The sequence below is a fragment of the Fusarium odoratissimum genome (genome assembly GCF_000260195.1).
Source record: "Fusarium odoratissimum NRRL 54006 unplaced genomic scaffold supercont1.53, whole genome shotgun sequence".
Classification (NCBI taxonomy): Eukaryota; Fungi; Ascomycota; class Sordariomycetes; order Hypocreales; family Nectriaceae; genus Fusarium; species Fusarium odoratissimum.
This window is the reverse complement of record NW_022158733.1, coordinates 19,807-42,200: the sequence shown is the minus strand read 5'-3', so window position 1 is coordinate 42,200 and position 22,394 is coordinate 19,807. Positions and strand designations below refer to the sequence as shown.

Below are 22,394 nucleotides of genomic sequence, written 5' to 3'. Positions count from 1 at the left end.
AAGCCGGCCCTAAAGTTCGTGGCTTGGAGCCATATTGGGCTTAGTTCGGATCATGTAGCCTGAAGCGGATTAGCTTTACTCGTAACATCGAGCCATTCTGGGCTTAGCGGGCAATGTCTTGGATCCCTGCCGTCAGTCAGACTGCCAGTCAGCTTGTGAGCGGATGGCGGATCACGAATTCATCAGGATAAGATTGCAGGTTATAAAAGGTCTATGGAATTGCTTGAGAAGTGCTAAATCTGAAGAAATAACAGCCACAAACTCACGTTGTCAGCACACCACTTTTACTTTCTCATCATGTCTTCTTCTCAGCATGGTTATGTCAAAGACCTTCTCATTCAACCCCAAGCAACACTCATGGGTTACAACAGACTTGGTCGCTCTGGCTTGAAGATTTCCAAGGTCATTCTGGGAGCCATGTCTTATGGAAGTAGAGATTGGCTCAAGTGGGTTCTCGAGGAAGACGAAGCTCTGCCCCTCCTCGAACACGCCTTCAAAGCTGGCATTAACACTTGGGACACTGTAAGTTAGCCCCTTCGACTTAACAATGTGGCCTTGAGCCTTGATCACGGCTAACCATTCTTCAGGCTGATCTTTATTCGAACGGCGTCTCCGAAGAAATAATTGCCAAAGCGCTTGCAGTGTACAATATTCCCCGCGAACGCGTTGTCATCATGACCAAGTGCCGCTTCGCCACCAGTGTCCCAGGCGAACCACAGCTCTCTGTCTTTGCTGCTTCCATCAATGATGGGGAGATGGTGAATAGAGCTGGACTGTCGCGTAAGCATATCTTTGATGCAGTACAAGCTAGTGTCAAAAGGCTGGGTACTTACATCGACGTTCTGCAGATCCAGCGTATGGATCCAGATGTCCCGCGGGAGGAGATTATGAAAGCACTCAACGATGTGGTGGAGTTGGGATTGGCACGATATATTGGAGCTAGCTCTGTAAGTCAAGCATAGTCATTCTCAATTGATCCATGGTAGCTAATATTTGTGACCAAAGATGCCTGCATGGGAATTCCAAGCCCTGCAGAACGTGGCAGAGAAAAATGGTTGGCATAAGTTCATTTCTATGCAGAACTATTACAACCTTCTTTACCGAGAGGAAGAGAGAGAGATGATGCCATACTGCAAAGACGCAGGCGTTGGATGCATTCCTGTAAGTCCCAATTCTCAAGTGCCTACCGTATCGAGTTGTTCATGTTTATTGCAGTGGTCTCCTAACGCACGAGGTGTCCTCGCTCGTCCCTGGAACGGTCTGGACGAAAAGACCTCATTACGGACGCAGCATGACCAAACACTCAGTCGACTCTACGATAGAGAGAGCGAAGCAGACAAGGCAACTGTTGACATGGTTGAAGAGGTTGCTAAGGCAAGGGGACTTCCAATGGCAGTAATTGCGACGGCATGGTGTCTGCATAAGGGAGTCAATCCGATCATCGGCTTGAATAGCAAGGAACGTATCGATGAAGCGGTGTTGGCTGCTAATATCACGTTGACGGATGATGAGGTTGCCAAGCTTGAGTCAGCTTACCGGCCGAAGCCCGTTACTGGATATTAGATAATTGTGAAACGCCGTTCTTATTACCAAGTTATACATAGATAGACCAAGTCTAAGAGTACAGTGGCTGAATCATCGTTGCCTCCATTATTGCATCGAATTTGTCTATCCATTTCTTGGTCCATTGATGATGGCGACATAATACCGAGTGAGCAATAGGTAGAGCGAACCTCATAGTCTGTGTGCCGCAGTATCCAGCGTGCAGGCAGTAATCCACAGACATACAAATTGCGGTCGCGAAGTCTTGGTTCTCCGAGGTCTCTCTGTCACAAGTATCCAAAAGAGCCATTGATTGATTGAGAACGATCAGGTATGCATAATATGCAGTGATTATTGTCGCTGACATTACATCGTGGTAGGCGTACTGTGACTGTAATGGGTAGCCTTCTAAAACGGGTGAGATAGCACGAGGCTTTCTCAAATTGCTGTCTTGGGTTGTATACTCTTGATACCATTGTCGCATGTCTTGTTGAAGCCGCTGTGCAGTTGAAAGAAGAGAATTTCGTGTCGCATCCAAAGTGGACTTGTTACAACGACTTGTCCTACTCTGCAGCCCTGGAATAAGTGCAAAGTAACTGAAGATCCGATGATACATATTCGGTGATGCTGGCAACAGCGGAAACTCGATCAGACCGTCTGGGATCTTCTGCCAGATTTCGGACTCCAAAATGCACGGCTGTCCAGACGCCAAAGCTTCGGATATCTAAGAAGCTATGAGTATTTGTACTGTAGGTTGCAGGGGGCAGACCAACAATTGCCCCGCGACATGCAAGAAACATCGAGTAATCGAACGCAGACTCATAACACCTTTCGGCGCCTCGAAGCTGCATAAGTCGAGCGGCTCCCCCGGCATGTCGTATCCACGCATAACTGACATTGACAAAAGTCTTTAAATTTGCAAAGTAAGCTCAAGAGTCTGAAGACCAGATACAGTGGTGGAACGTACCTCGAAATGCCCAAGAAGGACTGTTGCACAGAGCACATTCGAGCTAAGTTGCTCTTTCGCATCATCAAGAGCCGAAGCCAGACTTCTCACAGCGCATAGATACGAGAGTTCCGCATTCCGCAATGCGAGGGAATCTCCATATACCTTCGCGAAATAAGCCCAGGCTACTGACAATGCAGCATGATCTAGAACTGCACTGCTGCCTAAGCGGGGTGGAAGATGCCATAGCCAGCTGCCGAGAAATGAGATTTGTGCCGTGGAGGATCCAAGCGGAAACATGTCGGAGACGAATGAAGATAGTACTTGGTCGCGTTCAGCTTTAAAGGTGCTTGGTTGGCCCAGCCTAACATCAGGGTTTGTTTTTTGATGATGATGAATCGGACCACCATTATGCCTACCATTGCCTTTGGACACCTGCCCCGGTTGATCTTTGCGTCTCGAGCGCCGGACTTTAGGCCCTTCATCAACAAACTTCATCTCGCGCACATAGCCAGGACAAGTCCGCCCGCCTCTTCTGCACTGGGCACAGCTCGGCCTTTCTTCGTCACACTGTCGCTAAGCTTAGTGCTTGCACTGGAAAAGTGAACTGTGAGACCTGTTCATACCTTGACGCTTCGCTGGAGACAGAGGAGACATCCTTTGCTTGTCGGGACACCGACCATTGCGACTTGCAAAAGGTGCGGATGATCGGTTGTGGGAGGGGACTGATGGTTAACAAAGGTCTATGTGGGATGCAGATATTAAATCCAAGGCTCATCTACATTCAACCAGAGCGATTGTTGAGTGATATTAGTTTAACTATGTCAGCTTTCTAAGCAATCAGACAGCTGACCTGGAGCACTCGCTCGCTTATCTTATCAGTACCCACCGCGCCGACGACGGCCAGTCACCCTGTACCTCTCGTTCAACGAATTACTGCGAACCAGCAAGCAAGCCAATATCTTCAATCGAAGCAATACGTGTTACTGAAATACTGTAATTGACTTATTAATAGTCTGTAGTTATTGATTCTAGTATCTTACTGCGGGAAGCTGTGACTCGATTAATCAAGAAAAGTCCTTCTGACATGAAAGAAGAGCCAACGACTGCATTCAGAATGACTAAACGGTATTTCAACCCAACTTCATCTCTCGCTGTTTAATCCATCTTCCAAGTCCAACTCAAACATATCCAGGAACTCAAGTGTCTGGAAAGATTCCAACTCAAGGTCATATCCATCCAAGTCCCCAATTTCATCAAATTTGTCGGACCTCATTTCAGCACAGATGTCTTCAATCTCTGTGTTACCTTTCTCGTCTATAGATGCTTTATCACAACCAATAGCAGAGGTCTGGCTTTCAGCAGGAACGTCAGCACCGACGAAGATGTGGCTCGGACTTGAAAACTGTGCTGTGGTCAGTAATAGACTGAGCGAAGAGTCCTCTGCATAACATCCAACAGCCAATGAGAGATCAATCGTCCGCGAGAGACGGAAGTAGAGAATAGGTTCCTGTAATAGGAATTTACCCCAATTATCAGCGGCCTGGATAGAAACAGATACTTTAGAACAAATGGCGCTATTGTAGCTGGCATCAGCTGTATCCAAGGTCCCAGAAGTTGCAGAGTCGATAGCACCACGGATGAAAGTCCAGACGTCGTCAACACCATCATAAAGGTTCTGCAGTCCCTTCATCGCTTCCATATATATATTGAGTCTACCTTGTTTCCGGGCTGTCTGTAATGGTAACTTTGCAAGTTTGACATCCAGAATATGCAACACCAGAGGCAGCGCTGCAAACGCAATGCTGATAGGTGTCAGTCCGGCTGGCGGTGAGGAAACGTCTCGACTTACATGCTAACTGGAAGAAACTTGGCGACTTTGAGTTGAACTAGTTCCTTCAGGTTGTCTGTAATTCCTAGTGTAGCATCTTCCAGCTGGAGCCGCGTCTGGTGTAACTTGTCGTCCATACCGGCTCCTGGCGAAGTAAGACTAACGACGAATGCCTCATATTGATATAGCGCGACGCGGGCGGAGCTTGACAGAAGGGAATGGTCAGAAATCAACACCGGGCTGGAGTAGGTAACTCACTAATAGTATATGTACATTAAATTCGTGTACAGAACGAGCGACTTCTCAGGATTTATGATCCCAGCAGGGGTAGGGAACTGAATAGTCGCCTTATCAAACCAGGCATTTAGACCGATCTCGCAAAACTTGATAGACTCTTCGATCTGTTTCTGGTTCTCGATCATTGTAGAAATGGCATCTGCAGCTGACTGTCCCGTCCCATAAACCGTCTGAATCACACTTGTGAATGGAACTGCCAGCTCGCAAAGGCTGATAAAAAGATAAACTAGACTCCGCTTAGTCTGCGCTGAGTATACTTGTGACTCTTGAATCTCTTTCGAAAAGTCTTGTTCCGTCAAGTGATCCAGAGCTGAATTTATCGAAGTAATATGCAACTGTCTCCGAACACCGAGGGGCAGTATCCTATCTCGCACTATGCAACACCACCAAAGACGCTTCAGTCTATTGGTCATATCCGAGTCTTGATCTGGCCTTTTGTGAAACTGATCGGCTCCTGCACACTGCGCAAGCTGAATAGCTGTTGCAAGCAAGATGGAGTTTGTACGCGCTCGGTCTCGTGTGGTGGCGTAGTAGGTTAGTAGTAATGCCCCTTGTGCATTAGATACGAGGTACCTGCCAGAGCAGATGTCCAGTAGAAGCTATAGAGAAGTCAGGCTTAAGATCCAGACCTTGAGTGCAAACAAAGTTACCTTGGCCCGACGATAGTATTTCTCTCTAGCATTGCGCCTGGAAGTGAACCCAAGACATTTCAACGTCGAGAAAGGGACGAACTGATAATAGTTAGCCACAATCATAATGAACGCGGCTCGAGATCACCTACACTGCATGAAGCGAATAGCATTGCCTGGAACAAGAATAGTGAGATAGTTGGCTCTCCACACGGCTCCTTGTCACCAGAGTAAACAGCCCAAAACTGGGCCTCGTCCAACAGAGGAAGACCAGGATGCACGTGCAGAAAATACTCTCGAATGAAGTCATCCAGGGCGTCGGGAGTAGGAACACTCAAACAGCTGCGAGACTCAAGATAGTGAACATCGTCGGGCTCCAGGCCGGACATGTCAAAGGTAAGGAATGGGTAATAGGAGTATGTAATATGTGATCTGGTGTTGGGCCCTGTGATTTGACGTGATTTCGTGCTATCTGGCGCTTCATAAGGCTCAAGACCATGATATAACTCGCTTGGAATCACTGGCTGCTGATTTACCTTCTCAGTGCATCCTGTAGCTGTCAAGTCCTCAATTGTCTCGAAGCACGTTGATGGGCTCTCAGGGCTGTGGTCTGATGGACTCTTGAAGAGCAAAGACGCTTGATCCAAATAATGCGGAGAGATGGGACTGGTGACTGCAGCATCTTTGCTTTCTTGTTGCTTTTGAAAGCTATTTCGAAACACCATGGGTTTTGGTCTCTCGGGTATAACTGATGGTCTTTTGCGGCTTATTCGGTCAATACTTGGCCATATCACTGGAAGAATGAACTCACTATTTGGCCCTCCGTGCTATGACGGTGCATTCGGTATCGTCAAGTGCGCAGTTTGTACACCGTTGCGGGTTACGGACAACATCGCAGCGAACCTTTCTGACGCGACAGTTCATACAAGCTTTGGAGGCTCGCCTTCGTGCCGGCACTGATTTCGGGGTCTCCGATTTCTGCATTGTTGGGTTACAATTGGCACAGTGGACGAAGACGTGATGATAAAGTTGAACTGGGTGAAGCAGAGAAGAGGACCCGGCCGGCTGGAGAGTTTAAACGTGGGGTGGCATTTCGCGGGGTCAATCTGGGGAAGTTGAACCGGCTGCAAGAAAGCAAAGTATACTTCAGCATTAATGCATCGCTCTAACTCGATGAAGCCAAACTGTTCCCTTTATTGAAGGACATATGTCTTCTTGATGCACAGCCCTCCAGGTTGAATGCCTCCCTCGACCAGTAAAAGCTGGCAGTATATCACTAGTTTGAGAATAAACTTCACCACCGGAATCTCCGGACTGACTTGTAAAAGAAAAGGGAACAAATTGCTGATCGATGCAACACTCAATCTTGGCGACCTGCATCTAGTGTCACGCTCCAACTACAGACCAATCGCCTAAAACCAACCATCCCCGTCGGCTCAAAATTTCTGCCGAGGGTGAAATTTCCACCGAAAATGTCCCAATCAGGACAAGTTCACCGCCAATTGACGTGTACCCCATCATAGACGAGGACTAGGGTCCTTGCTAGCAAAGCCATCCTTGATCAATCGTCGAAGAATCTTGCCAGACCTGGACTTGGGAATAGCATCGGTGAATACGATACCGCCCGTGATTCGCTTGACCGGAGACAAACGCTTGTCCATGAATGACAGGATTGACTCGGCTGTCGCATCTGGCCTCTTTCGCACGACGTGAGCCTGAGGATGTTCTCGTCCGTCTCTGTTGAATCGCAGTTAGTGGGTTTTAATTACCACGGAAGGGTGTTTTCATACCGTAGAACCCGAATGACTGCACAGTCTAAGACACCTTCGTGTTCTAAAAGATGACCTTCCAGTTCTGATGGTGCGACCTGGAATCCCTTGACCTTGATGAGTTCCTGGTATTCACAGTCAGCGGGCGTCATGAGCGAGTATCTGCCGACACAAACCTTTTTGCGATCAACAATGGTGACCAACCCAGTCTTATCGATCTTGACAATGTCCCCAGTCTTGACCCAGCCATCATCAGTGAAAGCCTCCTTGGTAGCAGCAGGGTTCTTGTAGTAGCCCTTGAACATATTCGGTCCGCGAAGTATAGCCTCTCCCTCCTCATCGTAGCCAAGAGCTTTGCCATTCTCATCGATAATCTGAAGCTGCATATTGGCCACCAGGTATCCGACGCTCCCATGAGACGGATCAAACTCATCAGGTCCAAAGATAGAAATCGACATGGTAGCCTCGCTCATACCCCATCCTTGACGGCTGCGAGCGCCGGTCTTGCTGAAGAGTGCCTCAAGTCGCTTCTCCACATCGGCCTGGAGCGGTGCTGCTCCACAGACAAGGAATTTGACACTGGAGAGATCGTACTTTGAAACGAGAGGACTCTTGACAAGCATAGATACCACTGGGGGCGCAAAGATCAGGTATGTTACTTTGAAGTTCTGGATCGTGCTGAGGAATGATTCCAAGTCAAACTTTGGCATCACGACGGTGGTGCAGCCTCTTTTCACATTCAAGATGCAGAAAGTAATAAGACCCACTGGGATGATTGGTCAGATTATATCTCATACGGATGGCGAGTGACCTACTAGCATGGTAAAATGGGAGAAAGGCGCAGTGGACATCGTTGGCTGCAAAAGTTGGGTCATTCTTTCGCTTCCTCGCCACACGGTCAAGGTGCAGATTCTGTTCGGCGTTGGCGACCAAGTTGCGATGGGTGATCTCACAGGCTTTGGGGAGACCGGTTGTGCCACTGCTGAAATTGAGGACTGCTGGTCTAAGAGACATGTCAGGTTTGGTAGAGTGTGAAGAAGCCACATTGGCAACATACTTATCAGCAAGAACTTTGGGGTCTGATATCCTCTCCCAAGAGTACGTTCCGTATCCTAACAAGCTTTGAAAAGATGAAACACCACCGACCGCGCTGCTGTCCTTCGAGTCGATGAGGACCAAGGAATTGGGTGGTAAGCCTGCAGCTACTGCAGCTTTCTTCGCCATTTCAAGTCGAGGGCTGTCGGTAACGATGCATTTGGCACCTGAGACGGTGAGCTGGTTGACCAGTTCTGTAATTTTTAGCACGGGATCGGGTTATCGGAGATGGGGTCCCGGAGTTACTGCTGATGACTTACCAGAGTATGTGTATGACGGATTGGCTCCAGTAAATATTCCCCCGGCGGCAATTGATCCAAAAATCACCGCTGGGTATAGGATCTGCAATCATTAGCCAAGGGAAACGCGCGATGAGCGAAGTCACTGACAGAATTCTCACAAAAGCCCAAGACAACATCGCCGTCTCGTATCTTAAACACATGCCGCAATCCAGCAGCTAGGGATTTCAACGTATGCTCTAGTTGTACTTTATTGAGTTGTTGGGTCGGGTCATGGGCCTCAACATATACAGGCTTATCTGTCGACGTTGATTGCGACTCCTCTGACGACAAGTCTTGATATGATGTTAGCGACAACCAGATGTGAAGTTCAAGGAGAAGGTACATACCGAATATGTAAGTGAGGAGGTCGACCTCAGGAATGGGAATCTCATATCTAGAAGTAAAAATCATGGTGAAGATCCAAAGAAAATAATGCTGGACAGGAATTGTAAAAGTGGTGCTGTTAAAATGGTGTGTTAAATATTCTGCATAGATGATAGATGATACAAATTATAAGATTTAAGTAATAAAAGACTTGAAAGCTCTTATTGTAACTACTTCCCTTCCTAAACGAGTTGCTACTGTTTGCCATGGGTAAATTGCGGCGACAAATTTAGCCTCGGCTTAATTTGGTGCATCTATCACCAAGTCGCGAAACGTCACGCGACCACGGCCCAGCGAGCAACCGATGATCCTAAGAGATGAATGCCTAGTCATAGAATCCACTAAACTCACCTAAACTATCCCAAGTTTGCCTCAATTGATCTAATTTTTCTTTTCCATGTCAAGATATGTCGGCGCAAATAATTTGCCTAAAGCCAGTCCTGATAACCATCCCATTGGTGCTTGGTGACTCTCTTATTACATCCATCAACCTGTGCACTTCCACCAGATCATCATCTCCCAGAATGGACTGACCTGGTCTTCATCGGAAACTTCGTTATTCATCCTTGCCAAGCGCGACGATTAGCCTGCCAAGTATAGTTATTTGTATTGATCCCAACCTTTTGCGCATGGTCGATGACCTTATCGAGCCACGCCTGACAGTACATGTCTTGTTCTTGTCTCAACTTCTCTGCCAAGTCAGCAGTCTCTTTATTGCAATTCACTTCCATAATTAGGTGATCCTAAATAAATCGAATGACATCATCGAGCTTGACCCGTACAACCACCGGTTTCTCTTGATCCTGGTAATCTTGACGTTTGACGTTGAATGCCAAACCAGCATCAAAGACAGGCAGAAGGTTGATTGGGTAAAAGAAAGATGCGAATCTTGCCCTGTCCTGACTAGCAAAATACCTGTCCTGACTAGCAAAATAGTATGGATCGAGACCTGGTGAACGCGAAACTGGCTACGGAGTGCCATCCAATTTTCATTCTCTCGTTCTGGGACAGGAAGGGGCTTGGTGTACTCTGCTAGAGCCTGGTCGTCCACAACCATATAGATTGCACGTAAGAGAGGTCGTATTAGATAGCAATGATCCTTGAGCGATTGGTTGGATGGGCTGACTGGCTGTGAAGCAATCGTTGCGTGATCTCTGCCTTGTTGGAAGTGCACAGGGTCATCAAGATGCACAGAGAGCGTATGCGTAAGATCCCTGTGGAATGATGATAACTCATCTAAAGATTCAGCGGTTTGCTTGGGAATTAGAAAGGGTTTCGATAAAATCCTCCACTTTGGAATGACGGATGCCCTTCGTGTCAGTGCAGCCATGCACGGTGTAAATATCGACCCAGATAGCCCAAGTCCATATTTCCGACGGTATCCGCATCAATATATACCGGAATCTCCTTGTTTAAGAATTGAAATATTTCATCTTGTTTAATATCGACCTGTCCCGGCTGACGATACCTGGCAACTGGAACATCCCAACGCGCATACCATCCGACGGCGTATACATTTCCGAACGTAGATGCAAGGCTGTTTCCTCGAAGAAGATTTACTGGAGCTCCTTTCTGATCAAAGTCAGTATCTCTTTTGATACGGAGATCCATGTGGGCGAAGTCGTTTTGAGATACCTGGAGTCATAGACAGAACATGCCTCACGATATTGGTCCAGGTCTGTCATAGGAGACATGACATGGTATGGACATTGCATCAAAAAGGAATATTCGTAGTAGGAAATTGTAATGATGTAGTGCTGTGAGCATTCATCGACATCATCTAATGGCGAACAGGGAGTCTCCATAATGGTCTTGGTGAGGTGGGTTATGTAGGCAAGATCGGTATGTTTGGGCATAGGCGGTAGGATAATTGCAGGTATTAAAATCTCCAGACATATAGTGACACGAGCGTTGGGGTTTTTGTCCCTAATTATTGTTTGCTCCAGGCCAAAGCTTGTAGCCAATGTCATTATGTTATTGGTCCAGTAGAAAGGGCTTCCTTTCCCACAAAAACTCATAACTATTGGCCTCCTCCCGTATCTCCTGATCCGCATTTCTGGCCAGTAATTTGGTCCCCTGCGGATCATTGCCTCTGCTGAAGACAGTCAATGCAGTGGGAGTGAACTTTTAACTTGCAAAAACTGTATGCACAGGCTCGTTGTTACTGCTTGATCTAGTTCAACATTGATTGTTGAACGTTAATATCATGCCAGGATCGTTGTTGAGTATGGAGAAAGCCCCAATATGGGAATGAAGTCATTGACAGTGGACTGTAGAGGACTTAGTATGTTCGGTGACTGTTTTATCCACGGGCAGACCACAAAAAAGGCAGAGATTGTCAAATAGTGGCTTGGGCAATAAAGAACAATATCCCAGGTTCACTAGTACCATTCCCTATTGACCTCGTTGAAGAAACATGATACCACTCAACGCAACGGCACAAAAAACTCAATCATTAAGTTCCAGTGAGTTCATAGTGGGTAGGCCTCAGGCTTACCAGAAGTGCGCCCTACTCTTGGGCACAAACGAGGCTCTCTTCGTGCCGGTTTTCTTCAGCCTCCACCCATCATCCTTCATAGACTGGGTATACACCTGGCCCCAGTACCTGTTCTTCTTTGAGGGATTCATGTAGTTATCCCACTCTTTCAATTCAGCACCTGAGACGCCTGGGGCACTCTTGGCCACCTGAACGTACTGCCTGGCGGGTGGATCCACGGAAACCTTTGGCGATCCGCCGCAGCACATCTTGAGAAGTTGGCGAAAGTATGAAGCGGTGTGTTTCTGACGTTTGGTTAATATTTTGATCAACTTGTGGTACGTAGAGACACGTACTGTAGTTTTGTTTTGCGGTCCTTGAGGGAGGAAGTTGCAACAGTGTAGGTATCGGATTATTTGTAATTATGTTGGGTTAAGATGAAAGAAAAAGGAAGTTTAAAGAAGGACCACATGGGCAATATATAATGGAAGGACGGCGAGAAAGAAATCAATAAGATTATAAAATCCCCTTACCTTTCTGAGGGGAAAAAAGACATGGCTTGGAGATCCGGATTTGAATGGTGAATGAGGACATGCGCGCAAACATATTGTGACATACTGATGGTTGATTAGTTTCGCTCCTTTGCGGCTGGGAGCACCTCTTTCCAGACCGAACAAATGGCCCATGAGGGGGACGAGTTTCAAAAAGGATACTCCCCTCAAGGGGTAAATCATAATAGTTCGAGTTCTAATGAAACTATCCAGTCAGAGAAGAGGGACGCGCAACACTCTACCTTTCTTTAACGCACCGGACACGCACAATTGTGAATCTTGAACCTTGAATCAATAGTACTCGCAAGCGGGGACAGTGAAACATAAAGAAAGATTCTCGGTTGACCTCGAAACGCTATCAACATTCTTTTTGGCTTCTACTGGCATCCATGGTAGATTCGTGATAGGGTAGTTCTTATCGAAATAAACCATGTTGCGAATACGGTTCCTGTAGACAGTGGATTACTGGAGTTTGCAAAGAAGGATAAACAGTATTTTAGAAGCTATCTGATCCTGCCGAAACTCTCTTTACAGTTGAAAGCTCAAGAGTGATGTGGCAGTGCATGATTAGTCGCTGAGGCCTGTGACTCAAACTCTACCTTGACAAATCGACCTTGCACCTTCACGTCAAATGATTAATGAGCTTGGGGCGGAGGTACATTATGAAGTAACTAAATTCATTGGCTATTGCGCATTTGGCAGTATAGTCTCATCTAACTATCTATTGGCTAGCTACCTTTTCCTCCTTGCGGCTGGCAATTTCGCTTTATCATCCTCTTTTATTGGCGGAAACATCTCTGTAAGGTTCGCCACATGGGACCCATTCATAGGCTGCCCCAGAAACTTCGCCTCAGCGTCAAGCTTCTCGTAAAAAGCCCCCGTCACCTGTTCGTTGCGGTAGTCAAGACGGTGCCCGCACCGATACGTCGTGACGTCGTAGATGGTAGGGTTATCCTTGCAGCAATAGCCCCAGCAGTCTGAAAACAGCTCCATTGCGGGCACGTAGGGCGACTCGCGATGGCTTTGCTCGATGATGTGCAGCATTGTCGGGATACCGACCTCGTGGAAGACGTCAAAGGACTTGAAGATGGGTGCTGCGATGATGTAGTCCTTGAAGAACTTACGAGGGATGAAGTAGATGTCGCTCCAGCCGACGCAGAACTCGTTTATATCGATCTTGAAGCCCAGGTCCAAGTGGTCCAGCTGAGCGCTCGCGAGCTGGGCTTTGAGATGGTAGTGCGGTCCGCCCCAACCACCCCAGTCATAGCCCTTGGTGTCGTTCATGCACGAGAACTGGGGTCCTACAGGTTTCATCTCGGGCCAGGTCATGGGGAAGTAAATCTTGTTGCGGTCGATGTTGCTCCAGGCCAGAGGGTCAATCCACGCGTCGAAGTGATAGTAGAGCATGCCATCGATCTCAGGCTCCTCGTCGAGAATCAGCTGCATTGTGTCGGCGACCTGCTGGTAGATGTGAAAGGTGAGAGTACTCTGGTCATGAGTTATGTTGTGAAACTCTGGGCTGCGTCCTTCATCTTTCATAATATCGGGCATCGAGATGTGAATGTCGCGGAAGAAGGGTTTGTACTTCATCAAGGTTGGGATGCGCTCAGGATGAACAGAGTTCCATCTGATGAAGGCCATGGTATTTTTGAATGGTGATGTGACAATCTTGGGAGCATCATCTTGCGTTGCTGCCACCGTCAACGCGATTGCATCAGTAGGTGCTGTAGCTATGGGCTTTGTTGGCATGGCCACCTGGTACATCGCCAGGGCCATCACAGCCATGACCGTGATGAGGGTGTTGACAAAGATGAACAATACCCTCTTATTCTGGACTATGGCGCCAAGTTTGGAGAAGAAACCGGTCTTGGGGTCGGTGTCAGATTTGGGATTCGTGGGCTTTGGAGCGGGGTTCTCCATGTAGAGCCAAGTAGCGATAAAGATGATAAGTGTCCCCGGAACGACGAGAAAGCTAAGGGATGTATCAGAGATGAGAGGTGCTAGGTAGAGCAATATTCCGGTCGAGAATGCGGTCGCGAAACACTTGACGAGGGCGTCGGCATCTAGAATGGAAAGACTTTGGTCAGCCTGCCACTGTAGGAGAGTGGAAATGAGCCCGGACTTACACTTATACACGGCAGTAATTGCGAGACCAATAAATACATTGCTCACAATGACCAGGATGGCATGAATACTCCCGTATCCCTCGAAGAATCCCGGCTCGTTGGAGCTTACGCACTTGATGGTGATATGGCAGACCAAGTTGACAATTGTGCCTGAGGCGTACAAGATCATGTTGTTGGCGTGTAGACTGCTATCGTCGGCTTTGAGGAGAACCTGGTTGTATACACCCGATGAAGCGCTGAGGAAGACCTGGAAGAGGAGGAGGGCGTATGTGTCGAGCGGATAGAGGGCGCCTTTGCCAGGCTGGTATTGCGTGACGATGAGACCGCTGAGCTGCAGGGCATCACATGTCAGTTACAAAGTCGCAATGCGATGGGGAGGTCGATTCGTACCTGCATAGTGATCGCCATCCATTGAGTCTTGGACACCTGTTGATTGAGCGTCGCAATCATGACCAAGGCTGTGATGAGCGTGACACCGCTTTTTGTGAGTTGAATCGTGCCTGGGTCCGCCATCTTGTAGCTCAAAAAGAGCTGAGAAATGATGATTAGCTTCATTTACACATAGACAAAACGACAAGATGCACTCACTGAATTATTGATGAGAATGTAAATGAGCGCCAAGTTGTAGAAACCAAATCGCACATCGTCCCTCACCTCACCACGAATGTAACTCCAGAATGTTCGCAGACCAAAAGGCAGCGGTGGTGAAGACGGCCCAGAATCCCTTGACCCCTCATCCTCCGAGTCTAACGCCGTCAGCGACGACGAATCCTCGTCTTTATCTTGAATCTCCAGGTCCCGATGGTCATCCGCAAGCGACGCATACGCCGTATCCGAGCCCCGTGTAGAAGGCCCGACGCCCGTCTGCGCTCTAGCTTTACACTCGCGGTAAAAGAATATCGAGGACAGGATTAGCTTGAGAAACTCGGAGATGGTGATGGATCCCGATGGTGAGAAGGCATAAGAACCACCGCTCTGCGCAGTCTTCATGATGACGCCGATGCCGACCTGGATACCGACGAGACCCAGCGCCGCGAGGTACGCGGCTCGTTGGGGGCTGCTGTTGCGCAGCGATAGCTTTCGTAGAAACCGTGTTGCAGACATGATTGTTCCTGCAGTGAAGAGGTTTACGTGTGATGAGAATGAGATGTAAAAAGAGCAGTGCGTGGTGATTTTTAGTATCACTCCAGGAGAGCAGCCCACCGATCTGCAACCGTAGAGACTCGAACGCTCGACACTGTTCCTGCATCGAGAACCACGCCACAGATATCAGCTCAGCGCCGTTCACATACTTAACAAGACGCCACATTCCTCACCTTAGAATCTAACGAATCGCGCTTGTCCATTTTTACTACTAACCAGGAACAGGGTCCCTGAGGCATGCTGTATTTGGTAGTGGGCGTTCCAAACGGGATCCTAGAGGGTCTAAGGTTTAGGGCTGAGGTGTCACCGAGAAATGGGGATCGTTGCCGGGACCCGGGGCTGAAAGCTTGTTTTTCCCCTGTTTGCGGCGAAGGGTCCAGAGGCAGTCCGCGACATGCATGTCAGTGAACAAGTGAGCTTTCGCCTTTGCCATAATTGCAACACTGCATTCAGATAATTCGGGGCAGATCCAGATTGCGGTATGTCATGTCTGGATCATTCCATCATTCCCATGTCCTCGACTGGTGCAAGCTTCGTTAGTGTACCTTTGTGGCGCCCTACTTCATTCGTCGCGCCCAATACGGACATCGTGGAAAGCATCCAGTAACATGGCGCTTCCGTCAAAGCAATTGTTATAGCAGCGCAACCATTCATCAGTGCACATAGCTCACAGCGATAATTGTGAGCTGCACTCACTCTACGATTGCACTATCGTTGCTTGGTGATGTGTCTTGTATGAATCAGGGCCATGCGACTGTTCCATCTCTTCTACAGTAGCTGCCTCGAGTCAATCATACACTGTAAAATTGTCGCTCTAGTCTAAATGCGGCGGCCGGCATGCCAGTCCAATACTCCAACATCCTTTGTGACGGATACGTGATTGCCATGGTAGCTATCGAGCTTCCAGACCGTTTATTTTACTTTCCATCCGCTAAAGAAGTGCCCGGAAAGCCTTCCGTCACGATAACTACCCGTCCATCCTTTCCCCTACAATCAATCCAGCATTCCTTGGCTAGGTTTCCGCTTTTGTGTTGGAACTGCAATGGCAACGCCAAACCTTGTGCATCCCGTCGAGAACGTTTTTTGGTCCCTTCTCGCCGCGCGCCGAACCCGGTTTCGGTCGAGAGCTATAGCCACATGGCTTCGTGTAACCCGTTCTGGGCGCTTTCGATAGAGTGATGGAGGCGATTCTGGAGCACGATTGGAGAGAGTGGCGTACCTCTCGAACATCTCTAAGTGCGTTTGGGGGGGATGAGTTTCTGTCTGGGAGGACGAAGGTCAAGGAGACTAACTACTCCCGCACAAAGGCAGCCTTGGTGAACGACGATTTAAAGTGATCGACCACCACAAGATTCGTTTCGATTACTCCCCTCATTGTCTAAACTCAGCGATAGTTTTACATCCTTCATCATGCCTCACATTCATGATAACGCTGTTACCAATGGCATCAACGGCCATGCAGATGACTATGAGCCTGTCAATGTCATCATCCCTATTGGCGGTATCGGTTCCCGGTTCGCCAAGGAGGGATACCGTTTCCCAAAGCCACTCATCAACATTGTTGGGCAGCCGATGCTCCTATGGTTGATCGACAACCTCAGCCTCCGCCCCAAAGACACTCTATGGATTGCTGTCAATGAGCAAATTGACCATGAGTTCAGAATCGGCCAGCTTGTCAGCAAGAACTTCCCAAAGGTCAATCTCAAGCTTTTGTTGTTGAGACATCAGACAAAAGGTGCTAGTGAGACTGTAAGTACATCACGAATCACTACCTTCGCCCAGATGTCCATTGTCTAACGCTGTCCGCCCTTCTTCAGCTATACATGGTCACTCAGAGCATGACCAAGGAGCACTTGCAACACCGGACCGTATCTCTCGATTGCGATACGATTTACTGGAATGACATCTTGAGCTCTGTGAGGAAGCTGCCCAGCGGCCATGGTGGCTGCTTCTACTTTATCGACCAAGGTGATAAGCCCATCTTCTCTTACATTCAGACAGAAAACGAATCGTAAGTTACCATTTGCATTCTTCGCTCATCACCATCATCCCTTTGTAACAGAAAAAGACTAACCACCATTCTATGCAGGCCCGGTGCGGAACGAATCATCGACATCCAAGAGAAGAAAGCCATCAGCAACAAAGCCAACACAGGAGCTTACGTCTTCCCCTCCGCCGCTGACCTTAAGACCTGGGCCGCCGAGAATCTCGACGTAAAACATCCCGATGGTGCTGAAGTGGGCGAGTATTACACCTCACAAGTCATCTCCATGATGGTCCAGAGCGGTGTTCCGTTCATCGGCCTGCCCATCCAGAAGAAGGACTTTTCTGTCGTTGGCACCCCAGAGCAGCTCCAGGAGCTACTCGCAGCCCTCAAAAAAGACAATCACAGCATGCCAGCCACGTTAAAGAAGCGCAGGTTCTGCTTTGACTTGGACATGACGCTTGTGGGAGTCCCCGCTGTTTCGGGTGATTACTCGACTTGCCCGCCTATCTCTAAGAATATTCGCCTGGTGCAGCAGCTTTACAAGGCGGGTCACTACATCATCATCGTAAGTACAACAGACTTATTCTCCAAGCCACATACTGACGTCCTCCCAGCAAACAGCACGCAGAATGAAGACTCACTACGGCAACCCCGGCAGAGTCCTTGCCGACGTCGGCCTCGTCACCTTCCAACAGCTCTCAGACTACGAGATTCCCTACCACGAGATCAACTTCGGCAAGCCTTACGCTGACGTGTACGTCGACGACTTGGCTGTCAACGCCAATCTCGACACCGCGCGTGAACTCGGCTGGATCCTCGACGAGCCTGAAGTCACACCCCGGCTCGGCCAAGTACGTAGGAGTTCTGCCGAAGACGTCAAGAAGGCCGGTATGATTGCTGCGCGTGACTTCAACACTGTCCAGATCATCAGAGACAAGGTCATCAAGTCTAGCAAATCTGAGGCTATTCTTGGTGAGCTGTACTTCTACGCTCACATGCCGCCTACACTGTCTCGTATCTTTCCTTCTGTCTATAGCGTCGACTATATCCCTGCCACTTCAACCTACAGCATCACAATGGAGAACCGTCGTGGCCGCACATTCTCCCATCTCCTCGTCGGCCGCTCAATCACCAAAGGCCGTCTCACCAAATTCCTCGAGACGCTGCACACTATCCACACAGCACCAAACACCACAACACAGTCCGTCTTAGATGTCCCCGAAGCGCTAGAGGCTAAGTTTGCACCAAAGGCGCCTGGTGAACATCCTATCAATATCTACGCCAATTACGGCACCAAGCTACGCAGCAGATACTACCAGCACCGCGATCGCTACGATGCGCTGGGTCCACTAGCTGCATCGCTCTTTGCGCGCCTAGATGAGTTTCTCGACACGTATGAGGCTGAGGAGAAGGGCGTTCACGCAAACGTCATCCATGGCGATCCAGTGTTTAGCAACGCCATCATTTCGGATGATGAAAGGACCGTTAGCTTCATTGATGTGCGGTGCCAGCTGGAGAATTATCTCACCCCCGAGGGCGACATCAACTATGATCTTGGCAAGGTCTTGCAATCGCTGTGCGGGTACGACTATATCCTCTTCATGAGTGCCAATAACTATGACCTCACGGGAGCTCTGGAGGATGATAAGCCGCTGTTGGATGAGGCGGATACTGAGCTGTTGAACGAGCTTCAGGAGCAGTTCTTTGATTTCCTCAAGAACAACTATTCTGTGAGGCTACATCGCAAGACTTTGTTCCGCGTCACAGCCTCTCTATTCTTCAGTCTTATCCCACTGCACCGAAAGGAGCTGGGAGCCGTATTTCTGCGCATGTGTAAGGAGACGTTAGACAAGGCGGGTGGTATTGGCTATTAAGTCTGTCTGTCGCATCATTAATGTATATATTTCTGCTCCAAGTCAAAATTAAAGGCCCTTGCTTGACGGGTGATTACAATGAGTCTTTTCCTTGTCTCACGATCACCAAGTTCCACACTCATCCACATAAAGATGTCAGACTGCGGTCAAAGGCTTCCGTTTATGGAGCCCGTTCGGTGATAAGATTCACAAACATCGGTCTCGGTGTTTTCACGGTGATGTCATGACATCCGCGATCCCTGAGCCCGCCGGCGATAATAGATCCACTCTCGGCCTCGGTATTCTTAGAACTGCGGGCGGGCCAAGTATAAAACGCCCATCTATCACTTGAACCCTCTTATCTTCAATCTCTATCTTTATTCACACTGCATATCTAACCTAGTACCGCGCAATGTCTGCTCATTCCTCAAATCCAGATCCTGTTCCCGTTGTCATTATTGGCTGGGGTCGTGAAAATGGCGTCGTCTTCATGCCGAAAATATTTGCAGAACACAAGTCTCCGTATGTCATGACAGCCATGATGGACTTTGAAGAGACATTAGAGCCCTACCGATACTCGCCACACAATCTTGGAGTCGTTCTGCATAACTTGCATCCTCGCCCCAGAGCTCTCATTATCGGTATCGCTGTTCCACCTTCTCTCATAGACGAAATCACCGCTGTATGGAACGAGTATGTGGACTCAGTTTTAAAGAAGGAGTCTAAAGATGATCAAGATTGGAAGAAGAATGCCATCAGCCCGGTATGCATTCCCCCCAGCTTATGAGTTACGTATCACTGATACAGGTATAGCTTTCACTTACGCATTACGTTGATCCTGCTATCTTTGAACATCCACCGATGGATATGGGTTGGGAGAAAGAGATGTTCAAACACCTTGATGCCGTATTCCGACCTCAGATCCAGTGGGACTAGAGGGTCCGATGTTCAGAGGACTTTTAGGCCACAGAAGCATCAATGTTCTGGTATAGACAATGGTTGCCTTGGATACGCGATATGTAGATCACTATGAGAACTGCGTGTGTAAGCTTGTGTAGTTCCCAAGAATCCTGAAGATTGAGTTTCATGGCCATTCTTTTTGCTTAACGGCTTCTCCAGGGGAATTGATTTGTCGGCGCCTTCAGCCTATGCTCCCTCTGGACTTTGTGATCAACTTGTGTGTTCAGATTTGAGGCATAAAACAATTTGCTTCAGCCCCCAGAACAAAGATGAAGAGCACATATAGTTATAGATAGGAAATATATTTGGTGTCTTGGTACTTAACTTGACGCAGCGCTTAGCGATGCCAACATCTGCTGTCTGCAATTAAATAGGACTAGTGTTAGAGAAAAGTATTAGCTTTGCTGAAAGGTAAATTAGGGTATACTTAGAATACTATGCTTAGTCTATCTATTACACTTCTAAAGTACTTTCCTTAATCTAATTATTAGTTATACTTACTAATATTAAATATAACTATTAATATAAGATTATATAATAACTTATAGCCTAATTTAGGTTATTATATAAATACTTATAATTTTTAAAGTTTAAATAACGTGGTTGATAAGCATGCCGACCGAATAAGTATGCCGACCACTGCACTGTATAGCTAAAAATAGCCTACCCTATAAGACCTAGCTACTTAAAATAAAATAGCTAAAAATCTAAAAAAAATATTTTTAATAATAGTATAGCTAGCTATATAAGTATATATTTTTCCTATATTTTTAAAAAAATTCCTTTATAGAAAAAGGGCTACTTATACAGTGTAAATTACAGTGTAAATATAAAATAAGGTTTATAGTAATAAGGAATTTTTTTAAAAATCTAGAAATATTTCTATAGCTTAATTTATAAGTTAATTATAAGCTATTAAAGTTTTAGCTATTTTAGGCTTAGCTTAAAGTATTTATAGCCTTTAAAAATTAGCTTTTAAGGTGTAGGTTAAGCTGGTCGGCATACTTATACAGTCGGCATGCTTATCAACCACGTTACCCTTTTTTTTTAATAATATATAAAATAAAGCTAAAGGTATTAAAATAAGATAATAAAATAAGATATTTATTTTTAATATAATATAATATAGGGTATTATATATTATATTAAAAATTATAATAACTTTAATATTAAGTCTTAGTAGATTATATAACTACTACCTTAAACCTTAAGATTTAATTAAATAAGTAGCCTTAATTTATAAATATAAAAAAAGGAAAATTTTATTTTTAAAAGGCTAAATACCTTTTTTATTATTACTTTATTAAGGTAATTACTATTAAGACTTTAATATTAAAAGGCTATATTAAAATAAGTTAAAAACCTTAATTTCTATTAATTTCTTTTTTTTTAAAAGTTAAAATACCAATTTAATAATATATAAAGTAAAGCTAAAAGTATTAAAAAAATAATAAAATAAAGTATTTATTTTTAATATAATATAATATAAGGTATTATATAATATATTAAAAAATATAATAACTATAACAAAGGTGGTTCTAAACTGGGAAACTAGTCTATATTAGGTTTATATTTACAGATTATATAAGGCGTTAATACTAAGCAGGTTAGTTATTATATATTATAACCCTCGCGGTTATATCACATATACCCTACAAATTCTCCACATTAAACACCAATTATAATAAGACCGAGAAGTCTCTTTTTTAGTCCTTTAACTTCAACTAATAATTCAAAGACTAAAATATCGCAATAACAGTCTAAGACTAATTAACTATATACTTAGTCTAAGAAGATAAGTACTACTAAGTATTAATAATATAATAATATATAAACCACAATTACTACCTAAATAGATATAAGCTTATTAGCTATTAATAAAACTTCTTTATATTAATCAAGCCTAATATATATTAAATCTACTATTAAGAGATATAACACTTCGATAACCGCTTAGCATTACGCCCTATATAATCTGCTAATAATAAACCTAAGCACGGCTTAGTTTAATACAGTTAGACCTAACTGTTATATGTTAATAGCTCTTATTTAGATTATACTGCGTTATGCTAAGTAATATAAATATAATGTCTGTAAACGTTAACCCTGTTTATTAGCAAGGTGTTACTAATCCTTAGGGATAATAGACTATGGCACTTACTAATCCTGGTCTGGTTCCTTACCTACTAACCGACTAGAGAATAGAAGATATAGACGACTTATCCTAAGACGAAGATAAAGAAGTTAAGTAATTTCGCGAATAACTTAGAAACGTTACTAATAAGTTAAACGAAATGCGCTAGATGCTGGAAGAATTTACTATACTTTAATAGCAGTAAAATCAGAGTAATAATAATACCTAGCAGGAAATGTATAATTTGGCTGCAGCAGCTAGTAATAGAAGAGACCTAGGTGAAATCCTTAAGCCTAGCCTGCCTGAGTTTTTCGATGGTATTCTTAGTAAGCTACCTATATTCCTTACTTAGAGCAGAGCCTTTATTACTTATTACCTAAACTAGTTTTA

At 46.0% G+C, this 22,394-nt stretch overlaps 6 protein-coding genes across 6 annotated transcripts; 3 read left to right on the top strand and 3 right to left on the bottom strand.

Moving 5' to 3' along the window:
- Window positions 1-297: 297 nt before the first annotated feature.
- On the top strand, window positions 298-1,563 carry FOIG_15473 (alcohol dehydrogenase; the record flags this gene model as incomplete). The annotated part of the gene is made up of 4 exons (XM_031216834.1): window positions 298-522; window positions 588-947; window positions 1,006-1,161; window positions 1,216-1,563. 4 exons carry the CDS (start codon window positions 298-300, stop codon window positions 1,561-1,563), a joined length of 1,089 nt encoding a protein of 362 aa, XP_031053408.1.
- A 2,069-nt stretch (window positions 1,564-3,632) lies between these two features.
- On the bottom strand, window positions 3,633-5,970 carry FOIG_15472 (uncharacterized protein; the record flags this gene model as incomplete). Its single annotated transcript, XM_031216833.1, has 5 exons — window positions 3,633-4,293; window positions 4,341-4,523; window positions 4,578-5,215; window positions 5,267-5,347; window positions 5,398-5,970. The coding sequence occupies 5 exons, from the start codon at window positions 5,968-5,970 to the stop codon at window positions 3,633-3,635; spliced, it is 2,136 nt and encodes a 711-aa protein (XP_031053407.1).
- Window positions 5,971-6,762: 792 nt separating this feature from the next.
- FOIG_15471 (uncharacterized protein) lies at window positions 6,763-8,801 on the bottom strand (the record flags this gene model as incomplete). The annotated part of the gene is made up of 7 exons (XM_031216832.1): window positions 6,763-6,982; window positions 7,036-7,139; window positions 7,191-7,780; window positions 7,830-8,303; window positions 8,370-8,451; window positions 8,499-8,683; window positions 8,738-8,801. The coding sequence occupies 7 exons, from the start codon at window positions 8,799-8,801 to the stop codon at window positions 6,763-6,765; spliced, it is 1,719 nt and encodes a 572-aa protein (XP_031053406.1).
- A 3,660-nt stretch (window positions 8,802-12,461) lies between these two features.
- Window positions 12,462-15,148, bottom strand: FOIG_15470 (uncharacterized protein). The gene is made up of 4 exons (XM_031216831.1): window positions 14,516-15,148; window positions 14,318-14,458; window positions 13,928-14,258; window positions 12,462-13,864 (listed from the first exon to the last, which is right to left on the bottom strand). The coding sequence occupies exons 1-4, from the start codon at window positions 15,029-15,031 to the stop codon at window positions 12,534-12,536; spliced, it is 2,319 nt and encodes a 772-aa protein (XP_031053405.1). The 5' UTR covers window positions 15,032-15,148; the 3' UTR covers window positions 12,462-12,533.
- Window positions 15,149-16,350: 1,202 nt separating this feature from the next.
- On the top strand, window positions 16,351-19,065 carry FOIG_15469 (uncharacterized protein). Its single transcript, XM_031216830.1, has 4 exons — window positions 16,351-16,819; window positions 16,888-17,081; window positions 17,160-17,622; window positions 17,672-19,065. The coding sequence occupies exons 1-4, from the start codon at window positions 16,481-16,483 to the stop codon at window positions 18,929-18,931; spliced, it is 2,256 nt and encodes a 751-aa protein (XP_031053404.1). The 5' UTR covers window positions 16,351-16,480; the 3' UTR covers window positions 18,932-19,065.
- A 225-nt stretch (window positions 19,066-19,290) lies between these two features.
- Window positions 19,291-20,030, top strand: FOIG_15468 (uncharacterized protein). The gene is made up of 2 exons (XM_031216829.1): window positions 19,291-19,673; window positions 19,724-20,030. Exons 1-2 carry the CDS (start codon window positions 19,323-19,325, stop codon window positions 19,844-19,846), a joined length of 474 nt encoding a protein of 157 aa, XP_031053403.1. The 5' UTR covers window positions 19,291-19,322; the 3' UTR covers window positions 19,847-20,030.
- Window positions 20,031-22,394: the final 2,364 nt, after the last annotated feature.